This window comes from Geospiza fortis, unplaced genomic scaffold (assembly GCF_000277835.1).
Source record: "Geospiza fortis unplaced genomic scaffold, GeoFor_1.0 scaffold55, whole genome shotgun sequence".
Taxonomy (NCBI): domain Eukaryota; kingdom Metazoa; phylum Chordata; class Aves; order Passeriformes; family Thraupidae; genus Geospiza; species Geospiza fortis.
In genome coordinates this window covers 1,757,268-1,772,360 of record NW_005054308.1, presented here as the reverse complement: position 1 = coordinate 1,772,360, position 15,093 = coordinate 1,757,268, and the positions used below count along the sequence as shown (strand labels likewise).

General features: G+C 42.0%; 1 protein-coding gene across 1 annotated transcript in view; it reads left to right on the top strand.

Annotated features, from left to right (window-relative positions):
- The window catches only part of SLC22A5 (solute carrier family 22 member 5), a gene marked incomplete at its 5' end in the record, with an annotated part of 24,827 nt that extends 14,217 nt beyond the window's left edge, over positions 1-10,610 (top strand). The window contains 5 exons of the mRNA XM_005418848.3: positions 3,511-3,611; positions 6,436-6,650; positions 7,884-8,066; positions 8,513-8,648; positions 9,195-10,610. Coding sequence (XP_005418905.1) covers positions 3,511-3,611; positions 6,436-6,650; positions 7,884-8,066; positions 8,513-8,648; positions 9,195-9,282 — 723 coding nt within the window. The remainder of the gene's footprint in view (positions 1-3,510; positions 3,612-6,435; positions 6,651-7,883; positions 8,067-8,512; positions 8,649-9,194) is intronic.
- Between the last annotated feature and the right edge of the window lie 4,483 nt (positions 10,611-15,093).

Here is a 15,093-nt window from a genome sequence, read left to right as displayed (position 1 = left end):
CCAACATGCATTCTAATGCAAACGTCTTTTTCATCCAGTTTACAGCTGCCCTTTTTCCTTTTCAACTCTATTTTTCAGGGGAGGATAATGAATTTGAGGTACCTATTGCTTAGTGATCTAAATATTTGCACCAAACAGATTCTGTGTTAATTCAGTCTATAACTCTGTATGACACAGGGCTAATCCTGGCCATTGGAAATATTGTTATTCTAGTTCATACTCAACTTCTGTCACAGAATTTACAGTTACTAATTTTATATGTGTTAGCCTCTAAAGATATGTTTCTTAACCTACAGTGTGCTGCTTGTGTGTTCACATTTCTGAATTTCTTAAATTAATCCCATACTTGGAATGTTTGGATTGCTCTTTTTTCTGAGTCACTGCTAATTCCTTCAGCACTTCTGAAATCCATAAGGGCATATTAGGATTCTAATCCACGTTAGGGAAAGCAAAATTTGAGCCCCTTTCAGGTGAAGTAGTGACAGGTATCTTTCTCATCTCTTTCTTCCTACACGCCCCTGTTTTCTCTGGAAATCTTCCCTTTGTCTGAGCTGAAGGGTGCCTTTAAGGTGTAGAAGCAGTTCCACAGACATTCAAACTTGACCTCAGAAAGTCAAGACAGACAAACTGTTTGTATATTCCAGAAGAATGGGCACCTCGGCAGAATCTGTCTGGGCAGTTGCAGGCTGACAATTGACAGTCCTTTAAGTGACAATACACATAATGTATATAATGAGTATAATATACTCATTTGCTCTACAGTGCCTCTGTTCTGGGCTAAGGAGAATGGGAAGCCATTAAGCTGTAGGTGTTTGCTACTGAGATTGAAACAGCTTCCCTTGTGTTGAAGTCAGCTGAGTACAGACAAAGCTGTTTGTGCAGACTTACTAGGAGATAGTAGGGCAAACATCCTGGTCTTACTGGAGCAGAGTAAGAATGCCAAGAAAACACACTCCTTCTGATACCTTTTCCTCTGGATCTTTGTTAGAATGCATATTTTCCTTCTTCTTCTTTCTCATGCTGTGGCCATGAAAACTCATCTATTGCCAGCACTGCAGCAGGAGAATAGAAAATAAGCTCTGGCTCCAACATGTGCCTAAGATCACTGTTCCTGGAATCTTCTCTCTTGTCTTGGAAAGAAACACTGATGAGTTTGCTGTCTCTGAATGGGGTTGGATAGTGAAGGAGCAGAAGGCAGGGGCAAAAATTGGGATTTTATTTCAGGAAATGCAGGACAAGGAGAAATGCTGATGTTGCAGCAGGGTGGGCTGGAGAATGTGGTGTGCATGTACAGACATTAGCACATCAGCTTTCAAAAACATACTAACTTTCTGACCATCAAAGGAAAATGAGCTTGATGAACATGCAGAACTCCTGTCCATCTCTTTCCTTTCTAAGGTAAAAGTAATATTATGGCCAAAAGATCTATGCAAAACTCCTCTGCATCAGTGATGTGTTTACTTTGTTCTTGTGTCTGCTATCTGAAGAGCTGGAAAGCAGAAGGCTTACAGCCTCTTGAGGGTGTAGGAAGCATGTTTATGCTGCAGGGAGGTTCTCAGAAATCTGGCTGGCCCTTTGCCTTCCTCATTTGGAATGTGTGTTTGGGATGGAGGAGCCATCCAAGCTTATGGCTGGAGAGTTCCTGAAGCCTGTGCAGCTGGAGAGCAGCAACTGCAGAATTTTGACTCCAGAGATTTCAGGCCAGTTGAGGTCCAGCAGGTCATGAATCACAAACCAGCTGTAGAGCACAAATAGGGCCTGGTTGGTTAAGAAAGGATAGAAATGTTTGAGTGATAAATTTAATTTCAAATCATCATTTTGGTTTCCCTGCCCTTCTCTCATAGCTTCTTGTTTGAGCCTGTCCTGGTAAAGATTATGTTGTCTGCTTATCCAGCTCTTGAAAGGCAAGGACCCTTTTTCTCATCAACTGACTAATTGACTGAATATTTCTCTTCCTGGTTTTGTTTTATGGTTTGCTTGTTTCTTTTTTTTTTCTTGTTTCTTGGCAACAAGTAGTGGCATGTGGAAAGATCATGTGATTTATGAGAAAGGGCTGTGAGCTGTGAAGTGGCTACAGTTTGTGTGATGTAAGTTGGGCTTCAGGCAGAATGAAAGCTAACAAAGGTAAAGGACTGTTTGGCTTTTGTAGAAAATGGGATTGATGAAAGCAAATACACAGAAATTTGGTGTGTACCAGACTGCTATTTCATTATCCAGATCTTCAGAACTGACTGTCACTTGGAAAGAATTTTCATGTTACTGCAGAGGTTTGAGAAACTCCAAGTTGCTTTATCAGAGCTGATAGTTTTAATCAATGGGTTTTGTCCTCTTAAATCACCTTTTCTATATTTTGAAAAATCTTTTTCTTGGTCCCCCTCTTTAGGAGTCTAAATGAAGTCCTAATGAAAAAAAATTCTTTTTTACAGTCTTACCAAGCACAGAACTTGTTCTCATATTTTGTGGATGAATACCCTTGCATTGTTTACATGGAAGTGATTTTATGTTGAGAGGCTGGAAAGTTTAATGGGGAAAGGAGAAGATTGTTGTCTTTTTGTTTACATTCTTAGAAGATAATCTCAAAAACAGACTAGATAATGATGGGCACTCTTCAGCTCATTAGCCACTTTGTCTCAGTTTAAATACATTACTCTTAGGTCCAGCTTGAGAAGTCATTGGCTAGCTCTGTCCTGCTGCAGTTTATTGCAGCAAACCTTGTTAATTGTTGCTGTGTCTGCAATGGACAGTTTATCACTTTGTTTCCTCATATTTGAAGACTATGCTGTGTCTTTCCAGATGTCCTTGGTCTTCTGGCCCTCAGGCTAAAGAAACCCTCTACTTTTTTCAAATGTCTCACCATCCTTGTTACTCTCTTCTAGTCTGAGTGCAGTTGATTCTCCAGGTGCAGTGCTCAAAATTGGATGTAAGAACCCTTCCAGTAGTGACATATAAATAGTGAATTAATGCTGTTGCTTTATAATTCAAGTAACAAAAAGCAGTTGTTTTGTGAAGCCTCAGATAAAGAAAATTATTACTACAGAGTCATAGAATGTGCTGAGCTGGAAGGGAGCCACACAGATCATCGAGTCCAACTCCTGGCCCTGCACAAGACACCCCAAGAGTCACACCTGAGAGTGCCTGAGAGCATTGTCCAAGTGCTGCCTGGGCTCTGTCAGCCTTGGTGCTGTGACCATTTCCTGGGGAGCGTGTTCCAGTGCCCAGCCACCCTCTTTCTGATACCCAACATAAACATTCCCTAGCTCAGCTTCATGCAGTTTCCTTGAGTCCTGTCACTGGTCACAAGAGTTAAGAGTTTCAGTCTAAATTTTAAGTGACTTTAAATTAGAGAGGAGCTTCTACTTTCACAAGTTTGGCTCTTACATGTGTTTTGATACAAACTTCTTTCAGTAGATCAAAAGACTAAGGTATAAGTTGGTGGTAGGACTTAGTTTCATAATCATTATTTTTGCAGGAAGTTAAAGTTCCCATGTTTTGTTGTTTGCTCTTTTACAGCTACAAGATGTAAATTCCCAGAAGCAACAGACATACACCATTTTGGACCTAATGAGAACTCGAAATATCCTAACTATCACAATTATGTCAGTGCTTCTTTGGTAAGCAAGTGTGATTCAGGAGTATGTAACTTTAAATACTAAGGTGTTCTGAAGAGATACAGACAAAACCAGCTCAAAACTCAATGACTAGCTGGCTGAAACAACAAAATTCTGGTTACATAGGGTCTTCATTTTGGTGACAGTGCAGAAACACATCTGGGTTGGTGTTCCTTTCTGAAACAGTCAGACTCATCCTGTATTGAGTAAGAATCCAAATAGCTGGCAGTGGATGTGTGGGAATGCTGCCTGATCCTGGCCTTGGGGAATGCTCTTCTGACTGTAACAAAGTCTTTTTAGAGGAATGAGTCATACCCTACCCCCAGTCAGAGAACTTCTGCCCAGGGATCTGAATGTGATGCCTGAATAAGGGGAGAATCTTTCCATTTCTTTTGTATTGGCTCTTAAAGAGATAATGCTGCCTTTTAAGTTCTCATCTGAGATTTCCCTATATCTTCCTGATATCTGCTTTGTCTACTTGTCATCTTCAGCTTGGTTTTCACTAGCTGAAGCTATGCTTTATGCTCAGTTTGATTAAATGGTGGCTATTTTCCTTACCAGAAATCTCAGTAAAGCTGTAAACAGAGAGAGTAACTGAAAACCTGCCAGAGGCTGTACAAGTGAGGTTTAATTAGTGCATGTACCTAATGACCAAACCAAGAAGGTCTCTCAAGTGCTTGGGAGCCAACTAAGTTTATATGTTGTCTTTTTGAACAATGTTCCTGTTCCTTAGTGAGGCAGAGCCTCAGAGTTCAGTCCACTGACCTGCCAGCACATACAAGATGATGTGGCATCTTAGGGCAAAGGATGAATTGGCTTATATTTAAGCCAGATTCTCTGGCCCATCACCAAGCACAAGGCCAAGCCATAAACACACTGAGAAGGGAACTTGTGCAAAAAAAACCAGCTCAAAAAGAAGAGTAATGTTGGTTCCTTGCAGAAATGTCAGTAAAGTGTCCATATAATGTCTTAGTGCTCAAGTCCAGTCACTGACTCCCATGTTTGATTGGAGATGAGACTGCCCTACTCCTCATCTGCTTGATGTGGGGCAGTAGCTCCTGAGCACAGCTGGCTTTGGGTGTGTGGTTGTAGAAATTAAAGGCAAAACCTGTTTGAACAGCATTTCTGGTAGGATGAAGCAACTGAGAGAAGCACTGACATGACAGTATGTAATCCATTCTAATGGATTCAGTAACCCATACTGAAGGGCTTTTTACCACATCAAAAATCAAGTTTTATGATAGGCAGGAAGAGTCAAGGAGGTACAGTTGACTTGCACACTCTTACCTCCTCTTGCAGAAAAGTATTTGGTTAAGTTGGGCAATTTTTTCACTATTCTAATTTGTATGTCAGTGACCTAATCTCCTTTAATATATAAAGACATAATATCTTGTGTTTCCCCACAGCACAGTTTTCCAGCCCATGGTACACTGATGGTATATTCTGTGTCATTAATTAAAAGTTCTCACCAAAAAGGGCTACAAAAGAGGCTAGTTGCAGACAGCAATATATCAGCTTTACATAGTGCTGAGTGTTTTGTTAATTTTGACTAAGTAACAGGCCCTTAAACTATTCCCTTTGCAGGGTTTGCACTAGGGATGAAGAAGTTTGGCTTCTTGGCACCCTAGGATGTGTAAATACCACTGAAGTTTTTCTTCAAAATATATAACTGTATTAAGGTTTGCCAATGTAATGAGCTGAGGCAATCTGCTACCAAAGGGAGTTCCAGCATTACAGTTTGTATATAAAAATAACTCCAAGGAGCACAGGGTGTGAAAAACACGGCAGAACTACTTCTGAGAAGAATGGCTTAGGGCAGGGCACCACAGCAGCAGGGGGTAACTCTCAGCTGTGTCACTTCATGCTTTCCCAGGTACACTAAGCAGTTTTATTTTAAGCAACTGGACCATGAAGGCTTTTCCAATATTAAGTGAGGAGGAGGAAGAGCTAATCTTTTGTCAGTGGTGCACTTGGTGCTCTGCAGTGGTTTTGCTCCAGGTTCTGTTTTAAGGTAGATGCTGGTGGAGATGAAGTGCCAAGTGTTCTGTGCCTCATGTTTGCACCTGGACATGTCCTGATCCACTGCCCATTATTTCCTTATTTACCACGTTATACTTGTTGGTAAAGCTTAACCTTCTCTACCCAGCATCTCCCAAGACAGGACAGAGTTTGCCTCCAAGGCCAGTTGTGTATTTCTCTGGATTACATGGAAGCCAGCTGTCATCTGGCACAAAATTAAGATGGCAGTGATCCAGCCACCAGTCTCTGTCCTGATGCACTGACCAGCCCAGCCATGCCAATGTGATTTGGATGCTGCCCAGCCAGCTTGGAGCATAGCAGAGAAATTCATAGGCTGCTTGGGCCTGCCAGGATGCCATTCTCCTCCTCTCTGACTACACAGAAAGCATGGAGCATAATGACCCAGAAACCATGCTCTCCACCCAGAGCTCCCTGGTAAACATAATGGAAAGCTGCTCTAGGCCTCAGCAGCAGTAAAATTCAGTAGCTCAGACTTTCAGGTTAAGGCTATAAACAATAGTAATGGCAATACTGCATTGCTGCAGTGTGAATGATCATTGCTTTCTTGCCAGGGTAGTATTTTTTCCTTTGAATTCAAGAGCAGTCTGAAAGATCAAAAGCATTTGCATGGTTTAATTGTTGACTTGCTGTTTCTGAAGTCACCACTTTAGCTGCTTCAGAAGTGAACAAGTCTGCCAGATGCTGAATTTACCGTACACAGCCATTTCTGTGCTTGATGGAAATGTGCAAGAGGTTCGTGGCAACCTGAGGAAGAAGAGAGATTTGACCCTGCTATTGTTTCTTTCAGGATGATAATCTCAGTTGGCTATTTTGGACTTTCTCTTGACACACCTAACTTGCACGGAGACGTGTATCTGAACTGCTTTCTGTCAGCAGTGATTGAAGTGCCAGCCTACATCATCTCGTGGCTGCTGCTGCCCAACCTGCCCCGACGGTACTCAATGGCTGCTGCGTTATTCTTGGGAGGCTGTGTTCTTCTCTTCATTCAGCTGGTGCCTTCACGTATGGAATCATTAGTTGATCTCACATTTCTATGATAGGTGAGGTGCAGTACCTTGCACGGGGCAGATGTGGAGGAAAAGTGTCCTGAGGGGACTCAATACAGACACCCATGTCCTATCCTTGCCCCTCCTCCTTGGCTCTCAGTAACTGCCACAGCAGGACATTCAGACTCAGTTTGAAAGGTGGGTCATTGGCTTTGGGATCTGTTGGGATTAGAATTGTAGTCCAGCTTTGCCTCTAAGCTGCATCTCTGGCAGGGTGTCCTGGTAAGGTCCAGGTGTAAAACCAGGACTAGACCAACCAGAATTTGGTAAGTGGAAGTTACCAAGAGGCTGCAGAACTCACTTCCCAAACAGCTGTTGTTGACTTTGGTATCAAAAATACTTATGGAAGTATTTTTGATAAGCAGAGATGTTTGTACTGAATTAGTGTTGATAGTTAAAATAATGTGTAGCTATTGGGAAGGAAGACCAAGCAACATTTATTGGATCTCAAACCATACATGTCTTTAGTCCAGTTAGATTAATAGGGCTATGGAGTCATTACTGATAACAATGTTGAATATAAGGGGAGGTGGTGTTGCCTAGGGCTCATTTAAAAACCAAAGATACACAAAAGAGAATGGGCAAGAGCTGCCTTGCTTGTTTTATACAGGTAATATGTGTGCTGCATTCTAAGGTTTGGTGTTTTTTTCCCCTGTTCTTTGAGTTAATTGGACACTGATATGATCTGTTTTGATTTCAAAATCTTAACTGTTTCAGTTAAAGTCAACTCAACTTCCTATAATTAAGTTATTACCGCTAAGAGTGTTAATAGAATGAAGAATGTAGCTAAGAATGTTTATGAAAAACCAGTTTTTTAGGAAACCTAAAATAAAATAATTTGTTTCAAATATCTTACTTTGTTCACTTTATTAAAAAGGGATCTGTGGCATTTTTTGCAATAGCAGAGGTCTGGCCCCTAAAACCTGAGAGGATCTCAGCAGTTCTGACTCTGCTCTCTTTATTTTTCACTTGGCAGGAAGCCCTGTTCTCAAGAGAAAATGGATACGTTGTCTTCTAGTAATTTAAAAAAGAAAACATTAAAAAGAACATTGCTTATGTTTGTGGATATTTACAGGGAAAAAAGACAGCAGATATTGGAGTTAATTAGGCAGGAGTTACACAAACACAAAGGAGTTAAGGGATACAGTGAATTGCAGGAGCCTAAGTCCTGACTGTGTTTGGCTTTCAGATCTCAGTGTGCTGTCTATTCTGCTGGTGATGTTGGGCAAGTTTGGAATCACCTCTGCCTTCTCAATGGTTTATGTTTACACGGCTGAGCTCTACCCAACTGTAGTAAGAAACATGGGAGTTGGAGCAAGTTCCATGGCCTCCAGACTGGGCAGCATCCTCTCACCCTACTTTGTTTACCTTGGTGAGTTACCTGGGCTGCTGGAGAGATGCTCCAGAGACTCAATTCTCTTGCCTCAATAAGGACACTCCTTACGGCTATTTATTCCCACTCCCCTGAGTTCCTACAACCACAGTTATAACAACATACACTTTAAATGTCAGGCTGTGATGGGAGTTGATTGGTTTTGTTTTTACTGAAAGCACAAATCTTACATAGGTAAAGCCCTGAACCTTGGTACAAACATTACCACAGAACCACAGAATGATTTGGGTTGGAAGGAACCTTAAATATCATGTCATTCCACCAGACTTCCACCAGACCAGGCTGCCCCATGCCCTGTCCAACCTGGTCTTGAGCACTTCAGGGATGGGGCATCCACAGCATCTCTCGATTATCAGAAACTTAGAGCTGATGCAGCTTTTTTTTTTTCTTTGTTTCTTTCTTTTCTTTTTTTGTGTTTTACATAGGTGCCTATGATCGATTCTTGCCTTACATCCTGATGGGGAGCCTGACTGTGCTGTCAGGAATTCTCACACTGTTCCTGCCTGAAAGCTATGGTATGCCTCTTCCTGACACCATTGATCAAATGCTGAGGGTCAAAGGGTAAGTGCCACCTGCTTTAACATCCTCTGCTCTGAGGAATGGGCTTGTCTAGGTATGGTCAGAGGGAGAGGCTGGTTTTGGCAGCAAAGGCAGCACTCTGTTGAAAATACAAAAGCTTAGCTGAATTCTTAGTCCCTCTTCCCAAGTGTAAATGTTCATGTGTACATCTCTCAGCCCCAAATTTATCATTTGACTCTGATGACTTAAAATGCATTCCTCAGATGTACTTTTATTAAAAGTGTGTAGCTTTATCAAGGTATGCTGTAGGTCCTGAAAGTCTCCTAAGTGCTGGGGAAGAGCTGAACTCTTCCAGTTCAGTTCAGCTGATCTAAAAGGCACTGAGAGCATTTGGCCTTTTGCCATGGCTCTGATTGAAGATGACACATGAGCACAGATGTGGTGTAAGAAAGGGACCTTTTCAACTGAAGTCAACAGGATATTAAAATTAGGAAGCTGTGATGTCAGACAGGACTCAGATTTTAATTTTTTTTCCAAGTTCTCTCATCTTTTTTTAAAGTTATTTTATTTTTTCTTTCTTCATTCCAGGTTGGAATACAGGCCTCCATCTAGTAGCACAAGGGATTCCAAGGAGGAAGAAGAAAATCCAGAGATTTTTAAAAGCACAGCTTTTTGATGGAACTCCTATGTATTTCCTGGTGGACTGAAAGTTAAATGGACTTTTCTTCTAAAATTTATCCTAGAAAGGGCTAGTGACAACACTTTGTTTTCTGTAATTTTAACCTTATTTATTAATTTAAACACCATGTTCCCTACATTCTCTTTTTATATGAACATAAATACTTTGTAACCTTCAATGAGATTTTTCAGCCACGGTTGAGTTCATGCAGTAGTACCATGGAGCAGAATCTGATCAATCTTTTGTAACTTTACACGTATAGTTCAGCTGAAAGATACTTGAAAATGAGTTCAAGGGCTGGCAGTTTGCCTGGATTCTTCAGTGAACCTCCTCCAGAGCTAATGCTTACATCAAGAGGTAAAAACTGCCTGGAAAAGTTGCTCATCAGGAAACTTATTTATTATAGTGAAGGTTTATGACAACGTGCCTCTCTGTGATCTTACTCAAATGACTTTGCATATGCTGAATTTGTTACCAAATTGAGAAAGATGCAAAGAAAGATTTTGAGAATTAATTCTAACCTGTTATGTTTTAACTCAGCATAGACTGAAAGCATTGTCTTGCACAAAGTATTTAGCACTGAAATTTTGTTCATGAAATTCACTTGATTCCAATGCTGGATTTCAACTGTACCTTCTTGGTGAAGTTGTTTACATCTGACTTTGGATATGGCCTTTTTTCAGGCTGGATTTATTCTAAATAATGCAAATGGTTTCACCTGTGTGTAGACGGAGTGGTGTTAGTTTGGCATTATCCTTTTTCAATGTGTGGTGAAAGTTTTATGTATAAATTGTTTTAATGTTTTCTGTGCAATTTGGATGATGGAAACAATTCTCCTGTCTGTTCTGTGTTTTTCCCTCTCATGTACACATGCACACAATAAATATATGTAGTTGTAAATTTTTATGTTAATCATGCAACTGCAGTGACCTCCTGGTGGAATGTACTGAGAACAAACTCAGAATATATCTCTGACGCCTGATTCTCCATCTTCAAGTGTCAACTATATGATTGCTGTGAGGTCTGGTCATTCTAGGTTTCACTTAACTTATGTAATTAGGGAATTGCTTTTAAATTGTTTAAAAAAACCCAACAAACCCACAAATCTTGTTGTCAGTCTGCCAAGAAACTGTTCCTTGTGTTATGGAAGTTTGGCATTACCTGAGTTTCTTGAAATACAAAATATATATGTACACAGAGTCTCATTTGTACTATGCTGGTTACAGTGTGACAAATGTGAGTGGTGAAAGGTTTCTCTCTCATGGCACTTGTGTTTTGTTCTGTCTTGTTAAATTAAGACAATAATAATAAACAACCTAAACCTTTGTAGCCTAAACTCTCAGGGTCCTTACTCTACTGCAGCAGCTGGTTGGGGAAGTTTTGCATTTTCCTATGGTGTTTAAATATACAGGTGGTGTTGGCTGATTCCAGTCTTTCACTAATCAATACCCCAAATTGTGACCTTGGTAGCAGACTCCAGCAATGGGACTGATGTGTACCTTGGACTGCTTGTCACAGGAAGAAAGTAGAAAATGCTGTATAGACTATAGTGGTTTGGTTTGGTTTGGTTAAATTCTTCCTAACAGTGTCTTGAGCTCTAGGGTTTGCTTCACTTTTCCTGCATTTTCTCACTTTTTATTCAGGATTTTCATTAACAAATGCAGCCAGGAGCTGACCAGTGTCCCCAGGTCAGAGAATGATACCAAAACCACAATGTTATCAGCTTTTCCAAGGAAAAAAAATCGAAAGCTTGAGGCAGGTTCAGTGTCACTCTGTTTAGTAGGTTGACAAACCCTGAGCAGGCAGATTTAAAATGCAGTGTGTGATTTGAGGCTACTGCCAAGATTGAGAACCTGGATTTTACAAGCCTCACTGCACATCACAGGACAGCCTTGACATGAACAAAGACATGTCAGGGTAGTGCATGTAACAGCCAGCCCCCCTTGCCCAAAAACATGACCTGATTTGTTAGGTTTACAGCCTTTCTGAAATATTTATTGCAAGCATGAGAGTATGTTGTAAAACGTAGTACAGATATTTTTCTTTGTAAACCTTATGTTTAGGAACTGGAACATTGAGAAGCAGCTTTTTTTTGTGTGTGTTGTAGAAGAATGATCTGGTAACTGCAGGAATCTGAGGCAAAACACATTTAGCTGCAACTTCCTTGTAATGAATTTGCCAATGTAAACAACCGTGTTCCATAAGGCTCTTCCTGTAAACAGCTTCAGAAAATACCCTGAAAAGTAAGATATGTGCTTGCCTGATAGATGATTTAGTCTGGAAATTCCAGTCCTAAAGTGCAGTGTCCATTTAACATCTGATTTAGCTGTAATTTCTCACCCATTGTTTTATCAAAGTATGTGCCTTGAAAGAGAGACTTTTGTTCTTGAATATTTAAATATTTTGATGTTTACTAAAGTTCTTTGTGAGGTCTTCTGTTATTATTGTTGGTTTGGGATTTTTTTAAAATCCAAATTGGGGGATTTCCCGGTTGTGACTAATACTGCAAAATTCAATGACAATCACTTCATGTCAAAAAAAGGGTTTTTCCCTTGCTTATGTTTTTAAAAACACAAAGTCTGAGTCAGACATGTGGAACATAATTGAAATAGCAGACTGGGTTATTTTGTACTTACTGTTTTATCCTATTCTTTTCAAGTTCAGCTCTAAGCCAAGGATCTTGTTCTAGTGGGTAACAGGCATCTCCAAAAGAAACTGGGGGAATATTTTCATAAATAAGATATAGATAAAAGGACCTGATACAGTCATGGGCAAATCTTAGAGTGGTATCCGTGTTGACAACAGATAAGATTTGCAGCACAGAGTGTGACTACAGATATACTTGCAGAATAGGGAGAAAGGCCAGAATTGACCTTTGGAAGAGGAATTGTTACACATCTGTGAGCTTGTGCTGTGGACGAGGAAGATGAAACAGACTTTGACACTCAGACTGATCTTAACCTGGGAAATCCTGCATGGTTTGGGTGCCTATAACCTGTATCACAGCAGCAATGCATGTTATTGTTATCTGGTTAGGGAGGATTCCCTGTTGCCCGAGAACAATCACAGAATAGCAATGGCCTTGGGGACAAGGATCCCTTCCTTTGCAGCTCTCAGGCTGACTCCTGTCATCATCTCAGGCATGTCAGATAATCCTGTGACTTCTGTTTCTTTGTTTGGAAGTGCCATTAACTCAAAAGGTACCACACCTACTTGTGATGTTCTCTGCTCCACAGTCAATAATTGTTAGAATCTCTGATCTCCTGACAGTGAATGTAATGCTTCCATAAGCATCATTTAGTATTTCATCTTCCACAATGGGGCAGCTTTGGCTGACTTCTGACACTATTTCATGAAGAGGTGTGAACTCCTCCTCCCTTTGCAAGTGAGCATTTGGGGTGGGTGGGTACACAGGAAGGGGGTGCATTGCCCAGGGGGCTGGACTGCACTACCTATTTCAGTATTTGTAGAATATAACCTTAGTCCTGGCAGTTATAAATTATTTTCTTAAAACATAGAATCAGCTTAGGACCATAAAGCCTTACTTAGAAATGCTTTTGGGAGTACCTTAAACCAGTAATGGCTACAGCCTTGTACATAGAAAAATATATAAATTTCTTCTAAGAATGTAAATATTCCTAGCTGTACCTACACTGATTCTTACCCTAGGTTTTTTATAGAGAAATGCTTGTTATTTGTAAAATTAAGAATAAAATATCTGAAATTATCTTTAAAATGACTTTTTTTTGGTTAGAAATATATCCTAGTATCTATTGAAAGGCTGTTGATATGAAGTTTCATTGTTTAACAGCCAGTCTGAGATCCCTTGGACTGTCTGTGCCCTGGATCCTCGTGTAAGAGCTCTCTGTGTGCATCCCAATAGCAGCAGGCCTGCAGTGCCCAGGAGCCCAGCAAGAGGTGCCAGCAGCACTTGTGCAACCCAGATGTGCTGCCCAGGATCTGAGCAGAACGAAAGCAGAACAAAATGTGCTTTTAGAATAACTAGCAGGTCAAGAGAAAAGATTCTACCCCTCTACTCTGGTCTTGTGAGACCCCACCTGCCATGCTGTGTCCAGCTCTGGGATCCCCAGCATCAGAAGGACCTGGAGCTGCTGAGTGAGTCCAGAGGAGGCCATGGAGATGCTTTGAGGGCTGGAGCCCCTTTGCTCTGCAGCCACCTGCTCTGTGCTCACCTGGAGAAGAGAAGGCTCCAGAGAATCCTCAGAGCCCCTTCCAGTGCCTAAAGGGGCTCCAGGAGAGAGGGAGAGGGGCTTTGGACAAGGGGATGGAGTGACAGGGTAAGGGGAAATGGCTTCAGACTGACAGAGGGCAGGATTAGATAAGAGATTGAAAAGAAATTATCAACTGTGGAGTGACAAGTGCCTACTGGAACAGGTTGCCCAAACAAGCTGTGGCTGGCCCATCTCTAGAAATATTCAAGGCCAGGTTGGAAGGGTTTAGAGCAACCTGATCTAGTGGAAGGTGTCCCTGCCCACAGCAGGGGTTGGAATGAGATCAGCTTTAATGTCTCTTCCCAAACCAGTCTGTGGTTTCATGTAAAACCCCTGGTGCCTCTAGCAGCCTGTGCACAGTGGTTTTTCTTACATTTGGGGTCATTCTTCTGAACAGAGCCTGGGAGCAGCATTCCAGAAATTCTTGTGCAGAAACAAATGCTTCTGAGAAGAGAAAAAAAAATACAAACAAGAGACTGCACTGTGTAAAGACAGTTGTTTCTGGAGGTGGATGTCCATAGCTGCAGGGAGACAGTTTTTCTGTCTCACTTGCACTGTAGATCTTCAACCTCTTAGGCCAGCAAGTCTTACCTGTGTCGCTTGACTCTTTGCCTGACTTCTAACAAACTACAAGTGTGCTGGCTCCTAGGTCAGCTTTACTTCGAGGCAAGGTAAATAATGAGTGATAAGCAGCAACTGTCCAAGAACACCAGGTAATTGATTAAATTCCTGAAGAAAATACCTTAAAAGCCTGCAGCCACTGAGTGAGCATTCCTGGTAGCAGATGTTGCCTCCTGGAGTGAGCAGCTGTGCAGGAGGGGAATTGCAGACCAGCTGAGGAGGATGTTCCTTGTTCCTGCAAAGCACTTCTGAGAGTCCCAGCTTTTCTCCCCTTGGCTGTGTCAGTGCTGGCTTTCTGCTAGAAGTGAGACTTCTTGAAGTATCTTAATTGTGACCATCTGGAGGGTTCTTTGCCCCTGGGGTGAACCAACTTAATTTCCTTTTGATTTATTCATTAATTGTTCTTAGCCATAAGAACTCTTCAGTGCTCTGATTGCTTTATCCAAGCCAGCAGAGTTCATGTAGCTCCTGCCGTCAATTGCAGAGAGGGTATTGGTCAGAGAGAGCTCTCCTGTCGCGGGACTGCTGCTTCCCCATGAACAAAGTCACTCCCACCATCCCAAGTGCCTTCAGGTCAGATCCCAAGAGGTAAATGACCTTGTGGGAGCTACAGGACCTCCTAGAATCGTTCAGGTGGGAAAAGGTCTCTACAATCATCCAGTCCAGCCATTCCCCAGCACTACCAAGCCCACCGCTAAGCCCCATCCCCAAGTGCCACATCTACACGTCTGTAAAACCCCTCTGGTCCCTCCGGTGCCCAGCCCAAGCGCTTCTGCACCTGTCCGGCTGCAGCTCAGGGGGAAATCGCGGTCGGGCCCTGGGGAGGAGACAAACCCGCTGTGTGAGAGAGGGAGCCGCTTCTCTCGCAGCCCCAGCGTGGCCCTGGCTCCGGGACGGTTCCCCCGGGATCCCCCCGCCCCTGCTCCCCCAGACCTTGCCCCCACGGCGGCCGGAG